Source organism: Apis cerana, linkage group LG6 (genome assembly GCF_029169275.1).
Source record: "Apis cerana isolate GH-2021 linkage group LG6, AcerK_1.0, whole genome shotgun sequence".
NCBI classification, from domain to species: Eukaryota; Metazoa; Arthropoda; class Insecta; order Hymenoptera; family Apidae; genus Apis; species Apis cerana.
In genome coordinates this window covers 9,523,713-9,550,077 of record NC_083857.1, presented here as the reverse complement: position 1 = coordinate 9,550,077, position 26,365 = coordinate 9,523,713, and the positions used below count along the sequence as shown (strand labels likewise).

Below are 26,365 nucleotides of genomic sequence, written 5' to 3'. Positions count from 1 at the left end.
TTTTTATATTACTTTCGAAATGTATACTTTCGATATTCTACGAATAGAGGGGAAAAAAAATACATAAAAGTTAAGCGAAAGACTAGTTTGGAAGCTTCTCTTATCATTATCCTCTTAATGCCTGAATTATGAAAAAGAATTTCTCAAAATGGGGGCGAGAAATTTGATACGATATTTGCATAATTGCTCGAAGGTGATGTACACTCGTAGGTACGTACGAAATTTTATTTTATAAGTATATTAAGAATTTACGAGTCTCTCGTAAATCTCTCCCAAGACGTGGAGACACATTACGAAAATATCCATCCGCCGAAAGAGAGAAAATAAAGAAACGACGGACTCTACTAGTAGCTACTCTCACCTCAAGTCTCTACGCATATTATGCAGATTTGAATTCCGAAGAACAGTTAAAGGAATTAAAAATAGGTTGCTTGATTCAATCTCGTTTTCGATCCGTTCGTTCGCACCCCTTCCCACCGCCATTCTTCCCTTTATCTTCAAAATTATCTTTTGCCTCGGGACGAACGATCTCGAATCTCGAGTCTCGCGCTGATCCTGGCCGGGCTCGAGAGCAGAGGATGGTAGGCGTACCGGGATCTCGCTCGCGCGACACCGCGTCGATCCGCTCGTTAAAACCGCTCGTTGTCCGGCCCGTTTTACGATTTCGATCGACTATAAAACTTATCTCGGCTTTCTATTCCATTGGTATGTATAAAGGCGGATGGACCGACTACTTTCTCGTGCCCGCATTGGATTGTCGTGAAAGCAGGACGCACTTCTTCTCGCGTATACACACGCACGTACACACCTGTACGCGCATAGGTGTTTATTGTGCTGCTCCTCGTTGTATCTTCTTAGAGTTGAAGAGACGAACAGAGGGACACGTCGTCGTCCATCGATGCACGCACGACGACCGACGTTACGCGACAACCGCGACAAAAAGTAGCCCGAGGGATGGGGAGAGAAAAAAAGGACGGAGCAATTTATCGCTCACGATAGCGGCCTTCTGCCGCTACGTCCTTCCGTATAATGCTGCCATCTCGAAGTCGAATCTCTCTCTCTCTCTCTTATTCTCTTCTTCTTCTTCTCTTTTTCTTTCCATCGTGAATTGTTTTATTTTGCGACGATACATGTTCGCGAATCGCCAAATTCATCAGCGTTTCCGAATTTCGAATTTAAACGAATCGAAATGATTCGAGGACCTTTTCTTATTTTTCGCGGAATATCTCTGCAGATATGTTTTGTTCGTCGTCCTTTTTCGGGATGACGACGGAAGTTCTGAAAGTTTCTGAAAGTCACTTGGTGATTTTTAAATTTTACTCGACGGGAAAGTTTTTGTTATGGTAGGCTTGTTTCGGGAGAAGACTCGAGGTTTTTAATAAGCGAAGACACTTTGCTTTCAGTTCGAGCGGATGTTTAAAAACGTTCAGTTTTTCCCGGCGTATAAAAAAGCCTACACAACCTGAAAATTTTCCTAAGAAAAACAAGTTATAACGTTTTATTTATACTATATATATTCCAAAGATTTCCAATTTTCGAAAGTTGGCGCGATGAAAATTAAACAAAATTATTCCTCCTTGTATCTCATTTCACCCTCGATAAACATCGTAAACACGAAAAAACGCCGAGAAATTATCGGTTTGGAATATATACTCCTCGATTAGTATCGCATTCTCCAATCCACGAGCACATTGTACATATATGTATATATATATATACACACCAATCGGCGGAACACGAGTTCCCAGTTTCTCGGAATTGACTCATCGGTCCTCCAGCTCGCGGCTCTGTTTGGACACGAAGTCAGCCTCGAATACATCAACGTCTCGGTACATCCGCTATATTGATTGCGAGAGAACACAGAAGATATACCTGGCATGAAAGCACGTGCGCGCGCGGGCGCGCGCGATGGCGGAGGGGGAGGGAGAGAGGGAGGGAATAGGTATAGCAGGAGGCGCGGATTCCGCTGTACCATGCAAGCGGAAGCCTACATCGTGATTATCATCATATCTCCGCTAGACATCAAAGACTTATCTTTCTCCCTGTTCGCCTCTCTTTCTCTCCTTCTTCTCTTCCCGTGGCCTTTAACGGATCCACTCTCTCTCTCTCTCTCTCTCTCTTTCTCCCTACCCTCTCTCTTACCCGCGTCTCCCTTCCGGGCTACCAACGTTTCCTCCCTCGCTCGTTCCTTCCTTCCTCCACGGCTTGCTTCTCGCCCAACGATCCCGTTCCGCGCGTGGCTTTGGGCTTCCGAGAAATGACCATTTGTAAATTACTCCGCCGCCGCCTTTCTTTGACCACGATACCCGGCCGGTGACGATGGAAACGCCGCCGGAAGCCAAGCATTCTGGATGGAACGATGAGAGAGAGAGAGAGAGAGATGTCCTCGTAATCTTTGAATTAGAACTTGGCTCTTTATTGTTTAATAATAATAATAATAATAATAATAATAATAGTAATACGCAGGAAATTCTTGAAATAATTTTTTTATTCGTGATAATATCAATAGAACACCGATGATTTCTCTTTTACGAAAGATCGAAGGAAATCGACTGTTGTCACCGTTCAGTTTTGAAGAAATTATGGAGCAAAGTGCAGGTTATTCGAGCGGAGTGAGTTTTTCGTCTCGCGTAAATAATTAAAAAGAATTAAGGGAGATTAGGCTGTGGCCAGGGAGACGAGAATTTTTCATGGTTTTCGCGGATGGATGGAAATGGGAGGAACGGGCCCATTGTATCTGTTAGACGCGTTTCAACGTTCCTCCACCGTGTATTCTTACTATTCTTAGCCGTTTAACCAGAAGAATAACAGGGGCACGGATGGAGAAGGAAAAGGACGAGGATATTGGAAGAAGGAAGGAGAAGGAAGGAAGGAAGGAAGGATGGATGGAACAGGAGACAAACGCATGTTGCACACTCGTTGGGGAAGCTGCTGACTTCTTTCGTTCTACGACCAACCCTCGGCCCCCCCCTCCCGCCGTTACTGCTCGACGTCCTTGTCCCTCCTCGCCCGTGTTTCTCTCTTTAAGAGTCGTAACGTAAGACTAACAACACAATGGAAGCAACAGCTGCATGATAGATGGTCCCGACCGACCGATTCCATCCAACGTCCGCTCTTTCTTCGAAGTCCACCACTTCTTTTGCTCCTGCGAACCGGTCGTTATCGTCGCGTTTATTCGCGGAAGCAACTGGGAGGAGAGGAGGTTTGTCCATACGATGTGGATTATTAGATGTGGATCGTGTTCACGTGGTGGAAAAGAAACTGATGATAGCGAATATTCTTTTTTTTTTTTCCTCAGCCCATTCGAAGCATTTCCTTTCTTCTTCTTCTTCTTCTTCTTCTTTTTTTCTTTCTTTCTTTTACTCGTTATTACAGTCGACCGCTTATAACGCCTCTCTCCTTTCGAAAACGTGATCACGATGGAACGATGGATTCAAAACTGTTTTTACCGTTGACATTTTTAACAAATCTATTCGTGTAATAGTTGTAGCTCCAGATCGATTACAGTCGGAATTTAACGGGATCGTATAATTAGGGGTTGGGACAGGATTGACACGGCGGTTAATACGAATCGTTAAACGCGAAATCATCGTCGATACCCTTTCACGCCGCTCGCAGCGTCGAAGTTGGTCCCTGGTTGGCAGCATTCCAGCTCGCAGGCATTATTGTTGGCATCATTAGACCGAGGCGTCTTCTAACCCTTGATCGGGGCGGCGTGATCGAGCGGAAAGGCGAGGAAGGAGCCAAGGCCGCGGCAAACGAGCTCTCCGCTACCATTGTCATCCATTTGTTCGTACAAATCCCTGGCTATAATCATTTAATGCCCACATTCATCGCGGTCCACGACCACGGGCATTGTGCTACCGGCGTTGCATTAGTCTCTCGTACGCATGCGTGGCCGCGTTCGCCGGCCAGGGAGCTTAAGGCATTAGGGTGAGCTTCGTGCGAACGTCGCGCCAACGCCCTCTCTCCCCTCCCTCCCTTCTTTCCTCGGTTATTCACCAGCATCGGCCGTTCACGACTCGATGCCTCGAAGACGATGCTTCGAATTCAGAGCGGCTCGAAATCCTCGTCACCAATTAATCTCCGCCGCAGGAAATTTCTCCGGCCCATTGTCGCGCCCTCTCCCCGCGCGTGGGCGGACGACGCGCTTGAAAAATGGCCGTCCCATGCCTCCTTCTCCTCACGTTTATTTCCTCGTTCGTTTCACTTTTCCCCCCCTCCTCCTCTTTTCATCTTTCGACTCATTGTTTCTTACAGCGGATATGGAAGCGCGTACATACATACGCAACTTCTAGAAGACGCATTTTCGAGAGAGGAGTATATATATATATATATGTACAATGGTGGCGCGAGGCTGTTAGGAGGCCGATTTAACTACGGATAGCCGTAGGTCCGGATGAATGCTGCACGCACACCGAGCGTGCGAGCTGCTCTCTTCTTTGTGGCACGTTCAAAGAGCACAATGTCCATAGTCGAGGGCCAACAATGGCTGCGCGGCTGGTTAATATCAAGGTTCTTTGAAGGGTGGCAGCCGAGATCCGTGCTCCGGTGGCGGAATCCGCGATTGAAGGACTTTGACTTGGATGTATAAGCCTGCATCTTGATATATTTGGAGCATTTTCTAACGTAACCGTGATGGATAATCTTGGAAACATATGTTTTAATTGTTTTTTTTAGATAATTGATGCTTTTTTTTTAAAGAAAATGATTTATTGGTTGTTTTCGGATATGTATATTCGCGGATACGTAAATTCTCGTCGTAAATTAATTTGCGTTGGTGGTAAAGTAAGTAAATATCTAAACACTTGGAGAAGTCTCCGTCGATTATTAGAGGGATATCGATTTCCTCGGTTAGATTATTTTAAGCGGTATATTGAATGTAATTTCGTAACGATACTCTCTAAGATCGATTGGGGTTTAATCTCGAGACGTATTATTGTTACGTCAAAAGTTCAATTTATTTCTGACTTATCCGCAGCTGTGCTTATTACCTTCTGATGAATTATCCGCATTAAATTTAGTCCGTGTTGCCTCTATGACGTGGTATATATTTTCAGAAATAGATAGACCATATAAGACACGGTAAAGACGCCACCGTAAATTCTGCGTTAAATGTTACCTATTGGATGGATTGATAAAGGATCGAAAATTCTGTCGGTCGCATAATCTCGCACAATGTAATTAACGTAATTATACGCAACATTTCCAATTACTTATTATCGCGAGAAATATATTTCTATCGATTGCCAACGTCGCAATAAATAATATCGATTGCATAACGAAAAATATAATTTATAATTGAAGGATCCGGCAAATTAATAACCCACCGCAATTTATTTATATAAAGAATTTTAAAAGATTTTTCCAAACGCATCAAAACCCACGTAGGATAATATATCAAACGAGTAAGGAATTTTCTTACCACCAGCACTTTCTATCTTCGTTTCGTAGATACGTTGAATAGATAAATTAATGAATGAGAATATACGTATATACACACACACACTTCGATTTTCCTTATTGCACCTGAGAAACTTAAGTACGCCCATGCATCAACACTACAATTAAGATAACGAACCACATCACGACAGAAAATCACAGGACATTCGACAAATTACAACATCTGAAATTCTGCTCGATGATAATATTAAAAAAAAAAGGGAAAAAAAAGAAAAGGAGGGAAGAATAAAAACGCTTCCTTTCGACTTTCTTTTCGAAAACCTGCACCTCGAGTCCAAGATTCTTCTCACGGGACACACCTTCTCTCTCTTTTAATTCGCTAATCGACGTATACACCATACCTCTTTAACTAACTTGCAAAATGACGGCGCGCACCACTTAGCCCGATATCTTATCGAACAAATTGCCAGCAATTCGAGCTAAGAATTTACACCATCGACGTTGAAGAATGTAATCGTGCATAAATTCGTATCGATCCCTCCTCCTAGACGAGACGACACATCGATTATACATGTATCTTTCGAAATATTCCATCCTTGCTCGATCGAAAAAGTATTAAACGATTCGATTCACGATAAATTACAATGCAAATAGACGCAAGAATTATTGGAAGTCGACAAAATTAATCTGATTCCTAAATTCGATTCCTAAACTCGAAACTTTCGTCTCTTCTCCCATGACACCGAGGCCTTTATTATACAAAAATCATACGGTTCCCTGGCAGTCAGAAACTAGAAGAAGAAGATGATTCTAGGCGATTTGCGAAACGGGAGGCCGGGTGCGTATCGAATTGGAATAATTCGAGGATGGACTGCGAAGAAGAGGAGGAAGAAGAGAGGAGCCGGAGAAAGAGGGATAACCGTAGAAAGGGAGATTTCGTTCTCAGGGGAGTAGTCAAAGTAACGTCGCCCTTGTCACGACGATACGGTGGCATCAAACAAACTGATCCTCCCCGACATGGCCTGTCGCATTATAGTACGCCGAGCATCCTCGATTGCGAACGTAGATAAGGGAAGACAAAGAGGAAACGTTCGATTGATCTTGGATAGACCAAGATGTGTCTAGGAGCAAGCTATGAATCAATATGCCGCTTAGATTTTTCCTTACAATTCTTGGAGAACAAACAGAGGCGAATGTTGGATTTGGATGCTTCTTCTATTAATATGTTTAGAGTCTTTTTTTTTTTACAATTCGTGATCGATAGATTTGGTTATTATTTTTTGGAAATTCTTTTGGTTTACGAATTGTTATAGCATTTATGTCATTCGTGTGGAAGAAATAATGAGATAAACATGAGTTTCAATTATCGACTCGTTATCACTGCAAATTGATCGAAATGCTTATGAATAGTGTATTATGCACGATGATGTTCGAAGGTTGAATCATTGCATTAGCATCTCATCTCGTAAATTCAAGTTGTAATAACTGTACACGAGTTGAATGCGATATTTATTTATTTTTTCCTCCATGCAATTTGTTTTATTAATTATATTGGACACATGTGTTGCTTAAAAACTTAATAATGTTTTTACGCTTGATAAACCTTGATTATTCACGGATTATTTATTTACAGCGGAGCCGTGCGATAATATATTGTGATTTGAGTACAAGTGATATTATCCTTATTGCCGGATCAATTCTGATTAATTCGTGATTAAACACCAACCTGTGAGATAATACATCTCGATTACGTGATTTTTTTCATTTATCGAATAATATGGCATTGTATAATGAAAGTGGTATCTATCGACATTAGAGAAACGTACTGTGATGTACGTGGATGCGTTTATCTTCTATTTGCTGAAGAGATAAGTATTATAACATTACGAGTAAATAAAATTTGTTTAATAATAAAAAATTTAAAAAAGAAGAATGAAAATTAAGAGGAATGCGTTTGTTCGAGGAGATGCTTGAAACAATTAAAAATAGATACGCCGGAAAAAATTGAAAAAAGATAATGGAAGAAGAACGCGATATCGAAGATCAGATTTATTAAACGAGTGTTTTATCTAAAAAAAAAGAAAAAAAAAAAAAAATAAAGAAGCGATTTCCAATTTGTTAAATAAAACCACGAAAAGTTCGTAAACAACGATCAACTATGATTAAACACTTTTCGATTCTCGACCAACCGGCATGAAATCTCATTAAAATTAATGGAATAAACCCGGTTTACACACTTTTCTGCAACAAACCATAAAATCTCATACTTTAATTATCAAAGGTTTATCAAAAGTTTTGCGTGCCCGCAGACAGTAAGGAATAACAGAAAAATCTAATCACCATTTAATCGAAATTAAAATGAAAAAAACTTACATAAATCGAGGATGCATTACACGTCTAATTAAGACACGATAGCCAGATTATCTCGTTCTGCAATTTTAATCGCTTAGTTACTTATTTTAAATATATGCGATGAAACTTATAATCACGAAGAAGAAGCTACAGAGTGGTACACGAATAATTGCTACTTTTTAAAATATTGTGCACCTGGAAAATAGATAATTATTGATGCAACGGTGTTCCCGTACCTATCAACGTGGAAATTTCTCTATCTGTCCATCTCCTTTTTTAAAAATAATTATCTTTCATTTTCCTCGAGTGCCGATTTTTTCTGGATCTCGATCGAATTATTATTTTTTCTTTTGCACGCTAGAGATAAAGATAATCGATATCAGAAAAATTTATCACGGAAGTGTGTTTATATTAAATTTGTATTTATTAAGAAGCTTAAGAAGCGTAAATAACAATTTCACCAACTTTTTTATCCCTCCTTCCCTCTCCTCGAAACTATTACTAGGTGAAACTCATTATATAAATTATTAATTTCTACCTTATTTTCATCACCTACTCTTCAATTTCAATTTCCAAGAATTACCATAAATAAATCAATCTTACTGTCGTTGCACACCCCTCCCATTCATTTCCATCTCTCATAACTAACCAACTCAAGCACCGTAAATTATCTTTTCCACCATCTAACTCTCTCTCCTTGAAAAGAAAAGAAAAGAAAAAGAAAAAGAAGAAGAAAAAGAAAACGAGAGAGAAAAATAAAAGACAGACACGAGAAACCTTATCTCCCTCTCTATTCTTCCACTCCCTTGTTAAAACCGCATTCGCACTCGCGGGGATCCGCCCATAACTCGTGCCCGCACAAAGCGGACGCGATCCCTTAAACGCGTCAGGTGAAATGTGTTTGGATGGCCGGTTACGGGTCGGGGATCGAGTCGTCGCGCGATATTTCGAGATTTTTAATTTCTCAAAGACTGGCGAGCGAAACGAGGCGCGTCGGCCTTAAATTTGCGCGCCGCCGCGAAGAAGCCTCCAATTACACGCGAATTTATGAAGACCGGCCGGGTCATTAAGATCGCGAATTACGCACGATACGCTCCGCCGCTGGATTACGCGCTGGATTTCTCGACTCGTAGCGATTTTCCGTGAGGATGGTCTCCTCGGAGCCGCCGACGACGACATATTCGCGCTTCGATCGGTTTAATTGGATTGGCGTGATTAATTTGCAAGATCGCGCGTGATAATTTATTCTTTCCCTTTTCTAATGTTATTTTATTTGGAAATTTTTATTCGAAATTGGAAATGAATCGAAACAGGGGACAGAGCGAGTCTTCTAAAGCTGCCTAGGAAAAATAGAGTTTTTACATTATATTGAAAAAATTACTCCAAATTTTCTCGAAGGAACGAATCACTATACTAGAAAATTTTCGAATACTAAAAAGATCTTATAGATAAATCAGTTTCAAATTTTATCGATAACGTTCGATTGATCATTTTCTAATGGATTAAACTTAGAACTTAAAAAAGAAAAGAGGAAGGAAGAATAATATCTGACGAACCTTTTTTCCAATCACCAGTTTAACACGTTCATCTTCATTATCACCTCTATAACGCATAACGCGGCACAACGGACTCGATAAAAAGCCCCATACAGAATCTTCTTCGCCGCATTCCCGAAACGTTCCTCGTTCGCGACAAATCATCACCGACAATAACGATCACCGTTTCTCGACGGGGCCACGAAATGCCAGCCGTCAACTCGGCCCAAAGACAACCAAAACAAAAGAAGAAAGGAAAGAAAAGGGGGGAGAGAGAGAGAAAAAACAAAAATGGGAAGAGAAAGATCGGCTATTAGCAAGTTAAACGTTAGCTCTGGTTCCTCCTAATTGACCCGCGTGTTTCGGCGGAATCAACCATTAGTGGCTGTCAAACTTTATTCCACGACAATCTTTATAATTCGCCTTATCGGCAGGAAAAGGGGGCGCTGCTCCTCCTCCCCCTCCTCGTTCGGAATCGTAACCATTCCATTAGCACGCTAACAAAATAAACAGAGCGAGGCAAACCGGTAAATTGTACCTCTGCCTCGATCGTCCAAAGTGCTTCGTACTCGCCAGTGCACGTTTCGCTCTCGTCAAGTACTCCTCTTCCCCTTCCCTTTCTTCTCCATCCCTCCGCGTGTTCCTCGCTATCCATCTCCCTGTCCACGTTCCTCCTTTTTTCTTTCTCTCCCTCTTTCTCTCTTCCTCTTTTCCTCTCCTTTTTATCCTCGGCACTGGAGAACCATCAGAGAGAGAGAGAGAGGGAGAGAGAAAGAGCACTATCGAGGGGGAGGGGGGAGAGGATGACAGGTTGGCCGTGTCCTCCTCCCGAGGGAGCAGCAATTTATAAATAATTGAGCCGGTAAAAAATGAATTACGCGTCCCTGTACAATATGAGGAGTTGCTTTACAGTAAAACGAGGAGGGGATCCCGAGAGATCCACCTCCACTGCGAGAAATAAGGAAGAGAGAGAGAGAGAGAGAGAGGGAGGGTGGTGGCGTCTAGATGGACGGATAGAGACATCGTAAAGAGGAGATGAAGGAGGTGGGGAGGGGAGGGAGGAGGAGGCATCAATTTTGCAATTGGAGAATTTTATGTTCGCGCGGCCGCCATATATTATGGAGGAGCAGCTACCGGTTTCTTGTGTTTGGCACCGGTATCCGGCTTCAATCTGTATCCGCCTACGTATCATCCTCCATCCACTGATTTTCAGCTAATCCAATTTTTGCCTTTCATCGTTTGTTTCACCGTTTTCAACTTTGCATTTATTGCGAGGATTTATCGATGTCGCGAAGGAGATTAACAGAATTTGTAATTCGATCTCGGGTTATGGAGAAACGTTTTGGAAATCTCTCCGTGAGGAAAAAGGAGATATTGAACCAGTTTGTCGTTCTAATACGGATTAGAATAAAAAATCTTTCCGATATTGAACGAAGAATGAAGTCAATCTCCGTTACGTTTCGATCTTGTTGTGTAAGTTTATATAAATCGTGATATTATTCCAAATTAAAAATTCAACGAGCGATCATTCAGCGATCTTCGATATTCGCGATCAATTTTTTTCTCATCCCGCATAATAAAGTTGTAAGAAGTCGAAATCGACGTAACCGGGCGGATCGATCGAGATTGTATGGGGATAAAAAAAAAAGAAAAAAAAACTGGAGGGAAACAAGAGTTTCTTCCTTTCAGCGGTGCAACGACTTTAGAAAGTGGCATTTCACATTCACCGATGAACCGGTTTATCATAATTGGCCTGGCGGACCGCGATACGCCCGAGTCATTATACCGGATATTTTTCCAATGTTGCTGTAACTCGTTTGACACTGCGCCAAACGGTACAACACTCCGTTCCAAAGAACAAATTATCTAACGATCATGCGCATTCTGTCACGCTAACGAACACTGCCAGTGAAAAAAATGAAGGGGAAAATAAGTAACAAAGATATATAATAAATTCTAAACCGGGTCAATCTTGAAATGAACGACGAGAAAAAGTCGACAACGACTGTTAACAAAGAAGCAAACTAAAAAAGAAATTGAGAGTAAGAATTCCAATTAGATTATATCCTCAGAAAAATTCGAGTAACCGAGGAAATAAGAAAAAGGAGTATCGGTGAAAGGATTAGAAAAATGCGAATGAAACGAAAAAAAAAGAAAAATTATATAATTTTTTCCAAGCGTTTAAAAAAGGCGACTCGACGAAAAAAAATAAAGAAAGAAAGAAAGAGAAAAAAGAAAAGTGAAAAAGAAATCGTGAAGCTGGCGTTCTTGGAAATTAAGAGAACAAATATTGTGGAAGCGAGGACGGATAAAAGGGAGAGTAATACGACGCACTTCAGAAGATAAAGTCGGTAATGCTTTTGGTTTTCACGCAAACATCATTTTAATCCCCGTTTCGGCGGTGGAGCCGGAGTTGGGAATGGGTATGGAGGGGTCGACGCGTTCGACCCAGACGGGGATGGAAGATGGAGCGAAACGAAGGGGGCGAGAGACCGAACGAGAAGGGAGGGCGTAGAAACGGGACGGAGCAACGAGGCGCAGGGGTGGTTCGAGTTGAACCGAAGCGAGTAATCAGGGAGACATTATTTTCCCTTTGAGACCCGCCGTATTTTAATACGAAGGAAAACGTATAATCCGCTTGTACAATTTCGAGCCACCGAATTTCGACTCCCTGTTTCTTGTGCCCCATTCCCTTCGAATCGTCGATTGACGTGCTCTCCTCTGTCGTCGCGTCTTCGATGGAAATCGAAGGGTGCCGATACCTCCCTCTCCCTCTCCAATATCCTCCCCGCCGAAATTCCTGCAATATCCGCGAAACAAAAGGGCCGCGAGCGACCTTTTCGGGCGGATCGACGAGAGGACCATCGATATATTTATAAGAGGATCCACCTTTCTTCGGATCATTCCTCGCTTCTTTCGATCGGCGCACGGAGCCGAGGGACCGGTTTGATATCCGGCGAAATTCGCTAATGACGCAATTATATCGCTTTCGCGGGAACGTTGAACCGTCCTAATTCGGCTTGAACCGTTAAAGAATTTTGTCTCCGCTACGAATTCTTATTTTATATCCGTCGTCCCATTATACGGTTCGGGCAAAAACCGAGAAAATAAAAGAGGAGTAAGAAGAAGAAGAAGAAGAAGAAGAAGAAGAAGAAGAAAAAAAGAGGAACGCTTATAATACCGGTGTCGCGCGCTTTATATACACACACGTGCACGCGTGTGTGAATACGCAGGCGCGCGTGTATAGGTGCCGTGTATATAGTGGTCCCCTCGTTCTTTCTCCCTCCCCCCTCCCTCCCCTGGGTTCGCTCATCGTCCAGAGAATAACATTCGCACTTTACGATTATGCCTGCCTACTTTTTTTGTCAACCAAGCCTGGCTGCTCGGTGTCAACGACAGATTCACGATCGGCTCTCGACTCTCGCACACAACCGCGAGAGCCTACCGGAGGGGGGAGGGAGGGAGGGAGCAGCATTCAACGGCCGACGAGTTCCACATAAATCGAGATCCTTGAATTAAATAGGCAAGCTTTTAGCATCCGTAGAATCCCGCCGTTTTAATCCTCCGGGGCCGAGGATCTCTAGGTAATCCGCGGTTATTCGACCGGAGGCGGTAGCGCTATTGGCGTGGCGCGCGCGCGCATACGTGTTCTTATGACGAATAAATTAGCCTCTCCACCTCTCCATTGTGCGCTTTCCGGTGTACGCGGTTTTTATGATCAACTCGATGAAATTTTAGAATTGGTGGATTTGTTTATGAACTTTTTTTTTTTTTTGGAATTGGGCAGGGCTTCGGTGGAAAGATATGGCAAAGCTTTGTAAGGCGTGGTATCGTACGAAATTAGAGAAATCGGATATCGAAAAATTTTAAACTCCTCGTCGGGCACGATGCGTATAGTGTATAAAGGGAAAAGTATCTGCTTGAATTTACATATATATATATATTTTTTTTTCTCGTGAATGAAATTACACCCAACTATGCGATAAATCATCGGTACTTGATTATTGTGGAATTACTTGAATGTTTGTGCAAGCTGCCGTGCCATTGAATTAATCCTATACTCGAAGATCAAAACGGATTTTTGAAATCTGAAATTTTTATTTCGATTCGATCGCGGTTCGATTCTCTTTATTTTACACGATAATTACACGATAATTGCGTCTTTTTTGCGAGATTACGCAAAAGTAATAACGTTTTTTGGAATTCGTTGGAAAAGGTATTTCAAAATGTTACATATTGTTAGAAGAAAATTCATAAATGTGCGACAAATATTTATATTTATCAATGTTTGCGCTATTTATAAACGCATTTATAGGGTATAAGGATGCTTTATGTAATTTTTTAAAAGTTGTAGCTTTTTTTCTACACTCCGATTAGAAAAATGTTCCAGAGACAAAGAACGAATTGTTCAAAGAATATTTATAGAACTATAAATATATTTCTTTCATAACTATATTTAAAAGTTTTTAGAACGGGAAAAAGTTTCTCGGAACGAACGTATTTATATACTTCGCAATATAAATACAAATTATACCAAGATCCATTCAAAGACTCAATGAGATAATTCAATATTCATTCAAAGTTTACCATACCAAAATTAACAATTGCGCATCAACGGACCGGTATTTAATTATACACCTTCACGAAGAGTCACATCGAATAGCAAGATCCAACACTCGACAAAATTTCAATCCAATATTCCATATTGAAAACCACAATGATCCAAGGAAAGGGATCCCGTCGCGTCTCTCTGTCGGCTCTCCGTTTCCCTTACGTGAAAAAGCAGAAGGAAAATATAGAATCGTCCAAAAATAATCCTTCGAAACGACGATGCTTCGAACGAAAGATGAAATACGCGGCCGCGTCGTGGCCAAGCATAATAGAAACCTAACTCTATTCTTTTTCCGCGATCCTCGTATTTCATCCGATATTTTTGAAATACCGTTCTCGCGACTGTTCGGTGACCGGATGTCGTAATGACGTACAAAAGCGCGCACCCTTTCTCTCTTTCTCTCTCTCTCTCGTCCACGCTTCTTTCACGATCCTCGATTTTCTGGAATAGTAGGGAGTTTATTTACGAGTTGCAGTCCCTTACGGAGGTAAATTCTTGATACGAGATTTTCTTTTCTCGAGCAGAAATCTGACTGTATTCGGATAGACGATACAAGCCAGGTTTACGATCGCGTTTATTCTCGAAAATGCGGATCCTATGCACTCGTTTATCATTCGCAGTTTCTTGCTTTTCCATCCTCGATGCGAGTCTTTTTCTTATCTAGTTGTTATTAATATCTTGTTGCGTCGATGATACGAAAAAAGAAAATACGCTTTCGCGATTTTCAAAGGCGAAAAAGATTAGTTTTTTAGGTTTTGAAAATAACAACAGTTGGATTCAAACTTTTATGTATCTCTAACGCAAAATGACATCAGTGACAGAGGAGATTAAAAGTACACGGATCTTTTAATTTTCCATCTGAAATCGTATCTCTTACAAAACTAACTTTAAAAATCTTTCATCTCACATTTTCCAATCCTTCTTTTTTCGCTCCTCGAAATGAACCGTTCCTTCGAACTAAACCGACAATTACATTCAATTACGAACGCGATCTGGTTCAATAAAAAGAAACGACAAGCAAGATACTAAAATTCTCGATTTTCTTCCAATTCCAATTTGGTGGGAATTGAATCGTACGAGCTCCGCTCTCGAAAAACTCGACGGGACGCGGTCGGGCAACGGGAACCGGTAACCGGTCGCGGAACATCGTTCGATTGTTTGCGCAAAGATAAGATTAAGGGGCCTCGAGCCTCTTTTTCCCACCGTCGAAAATCGCCGTGGAACGCGCGGGGGTATTTTATCGGGTTACGATACGGCGATTTTATTGACAGGAGGGCGGAGGACGAGGAGAGCACTTATTATTTGCACGCTCCCCCTCCCTTTCTCTCTCTCTCTCTCTCTCTCTGTTGGTAGCGCAATACGTAGCCAATATCTTTTACGAGTACAACACAACTCGCTCGATTCGAGACGATTCGAGAGATCCCTTCTCTTGCGGTTACATCACATTGTGGCGTCGCTACGTTCCTCCACTTCCGGCAGGGTGGGGCACTAGCGCTAGCACCGCTCGAATTGAAAGGGCAAACAAGCGTATGGATTTCTTGTTTTTCTCTTTTTTTCTCTTTTTCTGTCGTAAAGTCTTCACACAGTATATTCCTTCTGGTGGAGGCAAATAAAAAGAAAGAAAGAAAGAAAGAAAGAAAACACGGAGACGCTAATAGAGTCACGAGTCCTTTCGGGAACCGGGATTCGCGGATTACGCGGATGCGCTCGCAAGATTCTCGAAGGATTGGGACGAGGTTTGGAAAAGAGTTCGTCGATGCGATCTCTTATTTGGATGTGTAGTGACGTAATATTTAGATTTCTTTTTTTTATTTTCTTTTATGCATACGTCGATCGGGTATAGATATTAGTAGACGAGTCGGGAATACCGATGAGTCGCGCGATTTTTGATTTCGAAGGTTGGCGTGCAATTATCTCGCAGATGTTTGCTTTCGTTCCGAGGACACGTAATCCTCGGAAAAGTTCGCGAGATTAGGACGCCCGAATAAATATTGGAGTTTTGTGATCTTGGAATTTCGAATCTTTCTTTCTTTTTTTTTTTTTTCTTTTCTTGGCAAAAGTGTAACGTTACAACCTCGAATTGAAATTCTATGTTAACGTTGTTATATCGATAGTACGAATTAGATTATTTTTGTTAAAAAATTTTGATGTAATAAAGACATAAATGAATGGTCATTTGTTTTAGATCGTAATAGTTGTTTTTTCTTATAATATATCTATACTGAATATTGATTATTGATTAATAATGCCGTTCGCTTATTACATATTTACTCAAAGTCCGACAAAGTGATGATTTGCTTGCTATCCCGTGATTATAATATGCATAAAAGATGCGCGTGTAAATACTGATGCAAAAATTAGTTTGATTAATATTAAAAACCAATTTATGTTACGCGATAAAAAAAAAAGAAATAGCAGCGGAACATTGAAAAAGAGCAAAAATTGTAGAAAAAAGGATAATATTACAATGAGACATGCAAGAAAATATTTTTTGTAGCTATCACTTTAAAAGAAGAAACTTTGAGAAGAAAATCACTTTAGAAGAAACGTCAATTAGATTATCAGAAACGAAATAAAAACAAACAGAGACAAAGAAAAAGCAAAATAATAATAATAATAATAATAATTAAGCTATTACTCTACAATCGTGATCTTTCGAAGAATCGCACGATAATTCTCACCGACGAGTCGAAAGAAACGGACAAATTCTACAAAAGGATCACAACGTAAAAATCGATCAAGTTGCATGAAAGCAGAGAAGCGAAACAACAAAGCATTCACGTCAGAAGAACAAAATCACGTTATTCCCATCGATTCCTCGGGCAGACACGAGTCACCGGTTCGGGGAACACGTAAATCGTGGCCGTAGCTGAGATAATCCCTCCCCTCCCCCTTCCCTAACCGACGAATCTTGCCTCGCGTAATTCGATTCCCTTTTACGCAATTTCGTCGAATCGCGGTTTTCCACTCGGCTCGCAACTTAACGGGTGTCCGAGCGGGTTGAGGATCGTCCCTCGAAAAATTCGAGTCTCCTCCCAAGCGGGCCAAACGTTTGCAAATTGATCGCGGCCCGCGATTGAAAGCGATCTCTCCTCCTGCTCGTTAAGCGGCAGGCCGCTGTGGAAGGTAATCCGGGATCGAGATCGAGAAAATAACGATAAAACGTGACGCGGTCGCAATTAATGGGGAGAGAAGACGTTATCCCGCGTGTGCACGGCCGCGATCCAGTTTCCCCTCTCGGCGGCGTTTCCATCCAGCTCGAGCGTGCGCTGCTGCAACACTCCCGCACGTCGCGATTCGAAACGATCGGCCGATGTCTGTACGTACCCGATCAGATCCATGAGGACGATGCTCGTTCCCCTGCTGCAGCAACGGAGGCGAAAGGCTCGTTTGCCCCTACCCAGTCCTCGATCCACGATTCTACTCTCTCTCTTCGACGACGTCTTCCGCGCGTGCAAGCGCATACACGCACCAAGTATCGGTCAACTCGCTCGGGAAACACTGTTTACGCGCGTTCACGAAATGTCGCGAGCCGGCGATGAAGAAGAATGGAGGAGGGGGGAGGGGATCGGGGAGATCGATCGAGACGAGTTTTCACCGAGCCACCCCGTATATCGCATGGGAAAATAAATCTTGCGGACACTCACCGGGAGGGAGACTGGACACTGGACGCTGTCACCGGACACGGGTTGCAGCGACTGCAACAGATCGCGTGCGTGAAAGAGAGGACGGCTATCAATGGTTGCATTATACAATACCGGGGGGAGAGGGGGGAGGGAGGGGAGAGGGAGCTGGCGTGTGCGTGAGTAAATGTAAACGTGAGCGGAGAGACGCGAACGCGAAGGGTCCACACCACCTCGAGCGAATCGAGGAACCAAGCAACGAAGCCCTTGGTATATATATATATATGTATATATATAAGGCGAGGTATCTCCTTCCTCGAAGAAAAGAGAGAGGATCTGGGCCGCGCGTGGAAGCCTACGACGTGTATGCGCGTTACGAAAAACGACGAAACCGCGCGCGTACGACGAGAAGAGGTTGCTGCATGCCTGCGGTGCGCGCTCCACCCTGTTTCCTCCATAGGTTTACTTTTCGACAAGCGTTTCGCCGATTAGATATCGACGCTTTTGCAAACACCGAGCCGTGCACCGCGATGGACACTTCGATTATTCCCTCCTCCCTTCCCGCACTATCTCTCTCCCTTTAACCACTCCGACCTCGTGCTCGCCCTCTCCTTCCCACTACTTGCGATACACGCGTTCTTTCATTCCCACCTGATTCCATCATCCGGCTCTCTCTCCACCTTTTTTCTTACTTTTTTTATCCTTCCCTTCTCCCCTTCCCTCCCTCCTTTTCTCTATACACAGCGCGTCGTTACACTCGGGCTCGACCGGACCGACCTGTTGTTCACGTGTGCGCGCAATAACTATATCCAGCCGCGCTTTTTTTGCCACGAGCCGCGTTCTTACGAGCTCGCTCGAGGAGGAAATGAATTGAGTTATTGTAAAATCGTGCCCGGCTGTAATTGCAAGCGCGTGCTCCGGCCCGCGACCCGCGGCCGGCTTTTTAAACGATCCGTTCTGTGATCCGCTTTGAATCGTCGTATTTCGTTGTACTATCGTCAGAGATACGAAAGGATTTCATTTGGGAAAGTTTTATGGAGAATGGAGAATTTCCACGGTAATAATGAACCGATTGAAAATAATTCTCTTATACTCGGATGGAAAACTTTTCGAGTTTCCGCTACTCGAGTTTGTTATTGTATTTATCTTTTTGAATGATAACTTGCGTCGTGAGATACTCATTTTTCGCTAGCTATTTTAAAACTTTACAAAGATTGTTTGCACGGGATCGTTGTGCCAGTCTCCTCCATTGTATTATTCCATTGAAAACGATGGAAATGGACTCAAGGTGATTCAAATTATTGTGCAGCACTCGCGTATTTTACGCGAAATGGAGAAATATGGGTATTGTTGGTCGACTCCACGCGACTCCACACGGATCTCGATACAAGTCGCGCATTTGTAGCGGATAATCGGGGAACGGGGCAGATCAAAGGGGGCGGTACCGTTTCGCCTTGTCACGGAAACGCGACCTCGACCTCGTGAAATCATGCAAACGTAAGGTAAATGGCAGGTAAAAAATTAAGTATTGTAGGAGAAACGTGACTTTCTTTTTTCGAAACGACCAAAGCGGAAATTGGACGTAAATGTAACATCGATTCTTAAGCATCGGCAACATCGGCATTTGGAAGAATCGAAGCCAATTAATTCAAAAGATCTCTGATTCGAATTAGATACTTTGAATTTAAAATCGCAAACGGTTGGCCAATGAAATTCCATTTTTGTGGAAAGTAGATGAACAAAGGATAACAACAATTTTGCGATTAAGAGAAAAAAGTGAAATTTGAAAAAAATCCCGATCGGATTGATCGCGTTTGGAGAGAGGTCGAGGGACGCGTTTCGCGCGTTTGGAAGGTGAATAGGGCGCTGGGCACCCCCCAGACGCAGTCACGTCCTGAATGGACGAGGGCAATAAGGCAGGTTGGTAGTGCTCGACTCACCGGCTTCGAATCTCCTTCCAGCTGATCGGCTTTATGGCCGTGACGACGACCCCATCCACCGTCGAACAATCACGGCGAACATCAGGAAGCACACCGTTCTGCGTACAATACGAGAAAATTGTTTTATTATAATAATAATGATAATAATAATTCACGAAAAACGCAAATAAGCGAATCGAAATATCGAAAAATTCTTATTATAATACGCGATATACACACGAATATATAATAACTTTCGATCGAATTTATAGATTTAATTTTTGTTTGGCGAAGTGGTTTAGTACCGATTATATATCATCCTTGAAACAAGTGATATCTTTGTAGGATTGATAAGAGAGTTATCGAAGAAAGGATATCTTGTTGCAAATCAAACACGAATAGTAAGTTGATTTAGATGGTGTACTATGCTCCATTCAAGTTATTTTATTTTAATCGAGTTACCTAAAAAAATCATTATATCCATTACATTAACATACAGAGATTAGGATATGATTCCTCTCACTTTTACCAATCAAATACATCTCTCGATTCAATACATGCAAAATAAAAATTCGTATCATTTTAAACGCCAAGTTAAATCTAATAAACTTGAACGAAACAAAAATAACCACAAAGAATTACACCCTGTAAACTCATCATCGTGTTCAAAATACCCCATCGAACCAAATCCTTCCTTTCTCACTCTCCCCAAACATCTTCCCAAACAACCCTTTAAACAACTCCAACGTCACCGTAGGCCTCCATTATCCCCCCTCCTCCCCCTCGATAATTGATAACGCGGCGACACAGCGGCAGCCATGGAAGGATTTGCACGGAGGTCGAGGGAGTCGCGACCGACAGATACGAAGGATCCTTGCTCGAAGACAAAGGACGATGATTCAGAGGAAGGGGAGGGGAGAAGTACCTGGTAGATGACACGAGATTCCACGAGAAGGTGGGCACTACGTCACTGTCTCTCTCTCTCTCTCTCTCTCCCTCCGCCACCGTGGCCGCCGCGACGAGAGGCGGGTTTTCGTCCCCGAGACGCCGGCATTCCTCCCGCCGCGTGGAATCCGGCGATGTTAAATGAACCGTGCGCGAGGAAATATAATGTCCTCTAAACATTCTTCCCCCGTTCTTGCCTAATTTACGGCCGGCCGAAATCACGAATGGATACGAGACGCCGACGAGACTGATCGGGGTGGAAGAGCGCGGTGACGAGAACGGGAACTCGTTCCTCGGGGAGGGGAGAGGGGAGGAGGAGCAGGTGCGACATTGTCGGGGAGGAGAGATTCTTCTTCGTTAAGGGAACGAACGAGACCGGGCGCGAGGATGGAAACGAATGAGTCGTGGACCGGTGATTCTTGCGTTGGAAAAAATGGGGAAAATGGACATTTCTGACTTCGATCCACAAAAAAGTTTCTACTTCGATTCGATGTGCGACGATTAAGTGAAACGAGACAGAGAGAGGGTTTGTTACGTCGGTTCATTCAGCGTTGATTAACAGCGTTTTCGCCTCGCTTCGTTTAACGTGAATCTTAATTGTTTAATCACGAGCCCGATTCTTCTCGCGTTTAAAATCCATGTCTTATTCTCTGTTTGCTACGACGAGTTTGGTTAATTTAATTGTCAAGAATTGGAGAAGTATATATTTTTGTAGAAAAATGTAATGAAGGTAATAATATCAAAGACTGAAAGATAAATTCGGTTTGAACTGCTACGAGATACGAGGTGCAGGTACGAAATTCCTAGAGAAATCCTTCCCATCTTCTCCCTCTGGACCAAAGAGGATGATTCGCCCTATTAAAAGAGCAGCCGATCAATTCGCAACCTGTGGCACGTGGGCGTTCCTGGGCAGCTAGCAGGGAGCCGCAAAGTCGTTAAGTAGCCACCTCGGACTTTGAAATAAGGAGATGATGGATCATTAGCCTTGGGGATTCTGCTGTAACTCGTGTCCTGTAGCCTGGCTAGCATCCTATACCTGCGATTTGTCGAAAAACGAACGGTCCAGAAGGCGAACTTGCCAAGCGAATCGAGCCAAGACGCTGAACGAACCATCGGCTTCTTCGCCGATAAATCTTATCTATAACTTTACGATTACATTCTGATAAACTTTCTACTTTATTCTCAACAGAGATAAACATGTAGCTTTTCGATCACTCGTGGGAACGGGTGTAGAGTAGAGATTAATCAAACACGAATCACGATAGTACCAATTTTTTTCCTTTTCTTTTTCTATCGATTATCACATCGCTATAGAAATCCACTCGAATGCCATAGCGAGACACTTCTAACATCAATCCACCCATATGAATAACAGATAACGGATAAACAGATAAGTATTGTTATTTACGTGTAATATCGCCTGTTACACATCTCTGCTCGAAATCTCTATTCGAAATTCTACCAACAACTCTACTTTTGTCTCGACCCGTCTAACGATGTTCGAGCCTCGATTAAGAGCCCTCGATTATAGAAGCGCGCGCTATACAAGAACACCGCATCGGACCGCGAACAATCCTAACGATCCTATCCGAGGAATGCAATTCGATGTAACCGCGTTAATAGAGCGGTCGATAAATTGGTTGGAAGGGAGCGCGACGCCTGGCGGTAGGCTTCCGCCGGTAGCGGAAAGGCGGCACGAGGCGTTAAACAGCCACTTTCGAGTTGCGAGGAAAGTGATGTTCGGGCATTAACTCCGTAACACCTGAACGCTATATAGTTAAGTTGGCGTTGGGGGGAGCGTTAGCCACGCATACCGTGGCCCCCCAATGGGGGGGAAAAATGGAGAAACTCGGCTTGTATTACGTTGCAACTCGTCGAACGGAGAAGTCGCCCGGCGGTAATGGCGGTGCGCGTTCGAGGCGAATGCATCGAATAACGATAATGCACCCGCCTTCTCTTCGTTTCTTCTTACCACCACCACGCGCGCGTCCCGTAAGGCGAATCTTATTTCCTGATAAATGTAACGTTCGCGCCATTACCAGCAGGAAGAATCATATTTTCTGGCCATATTTCATGGAGGCAGCCGCAGTTTTTCTCGCGCACTCGTATCTGGCCGGCATTCGAGTTGTAACAAGAAGGAAGTTGTAATAACGTTTAGCGTAATGGCGCGTCGAAATCGGCCGGTTATCCGTTCCTTTCTTATTGCATACGAAGAGTTCGCGGGGAGACGGGTTGAACCTTGAACCGTGCGGTTTCAGGGAGGGGGAGGAGGAAAGAAGCTAGTTGGAAGAAGCTGTTTGTATCGCGTCTTACTTATATACGTTTAATCGCCGTTGTATCTGGTCGTTTGTTTAACGCGTCTCTTCGTTTCTCGACCGAATGTTCCGTTCGATTGAAATCGAAGTAAAAGTAAAGAACAGGCGAACGATCTGGTGCACGATTAAGAAAATCTATTTAAGGATTTACGAGGCGTTTTAACAACGTCGTCAATTATTCGAGCGCACAAAGGCTAGACTCGGCTAGAATCAAGATACATCTCAAACAAATCCCCTTTTGATCCACAACGATGAAAAGACCATTCTCGGCTATTCAGATCTTCCAGAAAGCACGGCTCGCGAGTTTCCGCTATATTGCATTAATATGCTAATAAGGCGTGGGCGTTCTTAAGAAATAAGGAAGCGCGCGTGGACAATCTAGCCGGCCAACCATTTTTGGTCCCGGTCACACACCAGTCTTCCCTTCGCGCTCAAACCAGGATCCTTTCCTTCTCCTTTCTCCTTTTTTTCGCCTCAGTTTCGTCCTTATTTTTCCTTCTCCGAGGAACAAGAGCGAACGGTTATCAGCGGAAACGGTCGTTACCGGTGTCCAGATGGCCAGTTGATAACGAAACGGTCGGACAAAGCGCCATTATTTACTACAGCGAACAGATTGGGCCGTAGGAATTCAGGTGTGTGCTCCGATTTCTAGACATCGCGAGGAACACACGCGCGGCAATTTATAGCATCATTGTTACGCCTATTGTAGTCCACGGGCGTGGGCGAAAACGCGATGGTGACATTACGCTTCGCCCGCGAAAACTCCTGTGTTTCCTGCGGGCCGAACCTCCTTATTCCAGCCCCATGCATCACGGCTTGATAGCCGTGGAACAACCTCGTTTCCATCCTGTTACATTTGCCGGAGGTGTGTACGCGTGTGCACGTGTGTATGCGCGTGACAACGCACTTCCAGTTACTACCACTCCTCTTCCCTCAAATTATCGACCGATCTCGCCGAAGAAATTAAAGAAGAAACTCGGGCGTGCGATCTGCGTATATCGAATGTACGTTATGGCGACGAATCACGTGTAGGATTGCTGCATAGTTGAACGGACGGGTTTGGAAACAGGATAGTGGAAATACAAGTTTCGTTCGTGTGCGCAACGGTAACGCGATATTATCCTATCTCTCGTGCGCGATCGTATCCGATCGTATATATAGATCGAATCTTCTTCCAACGTTTCGACGAAAACTTCCATCTTTCCTAAGCCAGCCGATCGATCGATGGCACGGACCAACGCAACGTGAGACGAAAACTGTCTCTCTTTCTCGTTGCCCCATTTTTCTTTTCGCACGCAACAACAGCCCGAGGAAGGGAATCGCGGATGAACAGCTGATCAAAGGAGACGAGTAGCGCGTTCGAAGATGGAGGGACAATGGTGTCGAGGATCGGGGCCCGGATCGGGGCGATCGGTCAGGTAGGAGTCCGGTAGGCGAGCCGAGTGCGTTTGCCGGTTGGAAGGCGAGTCTGGACCGCTGGAAGGATGCTGGAGAGGCCGAGTGGTGGCGGCACGGCCGGTGTGGTCAGGTGGTTCGCAAGGACGCGGCAGGCCGTTCACCCGTTCACCCGTTCCCTCCCCTCCCCCGATCCTGCTTCACCCTGTCCTTTCTCTCTCTCTCTTTCTCCCTCCTCGCTCCCCTCGCCGCCTCGCCTCGCCTCTAGTGCTTCTCTCCGGCACTGCCCCTTCCACTTCTCTTCTTCACCTGTTTCTTCCACGATTCCTCTTCCTCTTTTCGTTCCACAAAACCGGTGTCTCTCGCTCTCTGTCCCTCCTCCTCGAGTCGATCGGAGAGGTTCATCGGGCTGTTTGTCTCCCTTCTTGTCTTCTGGGCCGCGCACAGGCGCAGGCTTAACTAAGTTACACCGGTTGTTCGTTATTTACTTATACTTTGGATCGGATCGGCGGCAACTCGTGCTCGTGTAAACACGATAATTGGCGTGTTACGCGGAAACCGTGAAAAAAACCGCGGTTATAGCGACTCTTTTATTTTCCGGATCGACGACGCGGCCGGATTCGGATCAGTTGTTGAAAATCGAGGCTTGGTTCCTGATCGCCATCCTCGACTCGATTCGAGCCTCTCGATAAACTGCGGAGTACGGATTAAAATTTTCGAATAATATTTTATTACTCTAAGCGATTACTTGTCAAGATGCTCGAATCCGCATTTGGCGTCGCAATTATTCTTACGAATTTCGAAAGATAAATTATCCAAGTTAATTTTCCCCGTCACCGAGAAAATTCAATATGAAATAATTCATACTCGGTCGATCCTATTTGCGACGAAACTCTCCCTCTCCCCCTCTCTCCAATGAATATCCGCCGTTTAAGCGTCTCCCGACAGGATTCGATAATTTCATCGATCGAAAGGAACTGGTTTCGTAATTTTCAACCGTATCGTAAACCGTCGAAACGAGTTAATGTCGGTTAATAAAGTAAATCCTGTCCCACGAAATTCGCATCAATCGTGGAATAGGAGAGCGAGAACGATCCCGATTTTCCCAACCGCGATCGCGTTCCTTCCCATCCTGTTTCACAAATATATCGCGAAACATATCGCCGATCGTCGTAATTCGCAGCCAATCCCGCGCCTCCGTTCATATTTCAGGCCCCCCCCCTCTCATTTTCCATTACCGGACCCCGATCGATATTCTCCCCGATTTATTTCTTCGGTTAAATACGTGAGCCACGAAATTAGCCGTTGGAATTTTTCCCTGCCATTAGTTTATTGTCAATGGAGATATCGAACATTCGATCGGTATTATTAGACGACCAAGCTATTATTGGATGTACCGTTAGGATGTATCGCGCGTTGCTTTCGAGTTTATGGGTGAAATTGAGGAAAGACGAGCCAACAACCGTTCGGGACGAATTCTTTTTTCTTTTTTTCTATCTTTACTGTGATAAGAGGCACGAGTTCTTCGTTCACTCTCTCTCTCACTCTTTCTCTTATATTTTTATTTTTAATGACAAAATGGAAAGGGGAAAATCGTTATTTAACCTTCCGTTCCATCCCGATCGGGGAAATTAAATTTCAAAGGTGTGTCCCTTTGCATGGAAATACGTAATGTTAGAATGCTATTGAAATGTTATTATTCATTTCGTGTTCGTAATATGAAGTGAATTCACTAGCCATATACATTTTTTTCAAGTATTCACGCAATAAAGGGTTAACTATAATCATAGTACTAGTTAGTATACCAGGAAGAAGAAATTTCCAGTTTCCAAAGAGCATCTCGCGTCTCGGAGGCGAGCTGTTATCGCCGAATCCCATCGGTCGGTCGGGTGTCCCGAAATCCAGCTTTCCAATTAGAAAGCCTTTTTCTTCCTTCCTTTTTTTCGTAGCGTTTCACGCGCGCTCTCTATACCGATCGAATTCCACGCGGTGGAATCGCGGTGAAATCCGTCGTGGCGGTCCGGATGACGTCACGGGTGAAGTAACGAGGCCCCCCCCGACAGCTGTCCGCGTTGAACGAACCCCTCGACGCGATGGACGAGGAAATCGAGAGAGAAAGAGAGAGAGAGAAGGGGACCAGCCCTCCCGCGGGGAACTAATAACCGGGTTTCACGAGGCGTGTCCGGGTGCACGCGCGAAGAAAGCCGGATTCCACGCGGCTGAAGCGGCGCTGTCCTCCTCGTCGCGCGCCGTCAAAGCAGGTAGC

At 43.8% G+C, this 26,365-nt stretch overlaps 1 protein-coding gene across 5 annotated transcripts in view; it reads right to left on the bottom strand.

The window, feature by feature from the left end:
• The window catches only part of LOC107993726 (transcription factor Sox-13), a 188,025-nt gene that overhangs the window by 126,477 nt on the left and 35,183 nt on the right, over nt 1-26,365 (bottom strand). Inside the window, exon 2 of one of the 5 annotated variants that reach the window (XM_062076321.1) lies at nt 19,466-19,563. Coding sequence is in view for 3 of the 5 variants with exons in the window: in XM_062076318.1 (XP_061932302.1) it covers nt 17,230-17,366 (137 nt within the window). In the remaining 2 variants the exon portion in view is untranslated. Of the gene's footprint in view, nt 1-17,229; nt 17,927-19,465; nt 19,674-26,365 lie in introns of those variants that run through there. The other 4 variants (XM_062076319.1, XM_062076314.1, XM_062076315.1 and 1 more) reach the window with 4 other exon arrangements.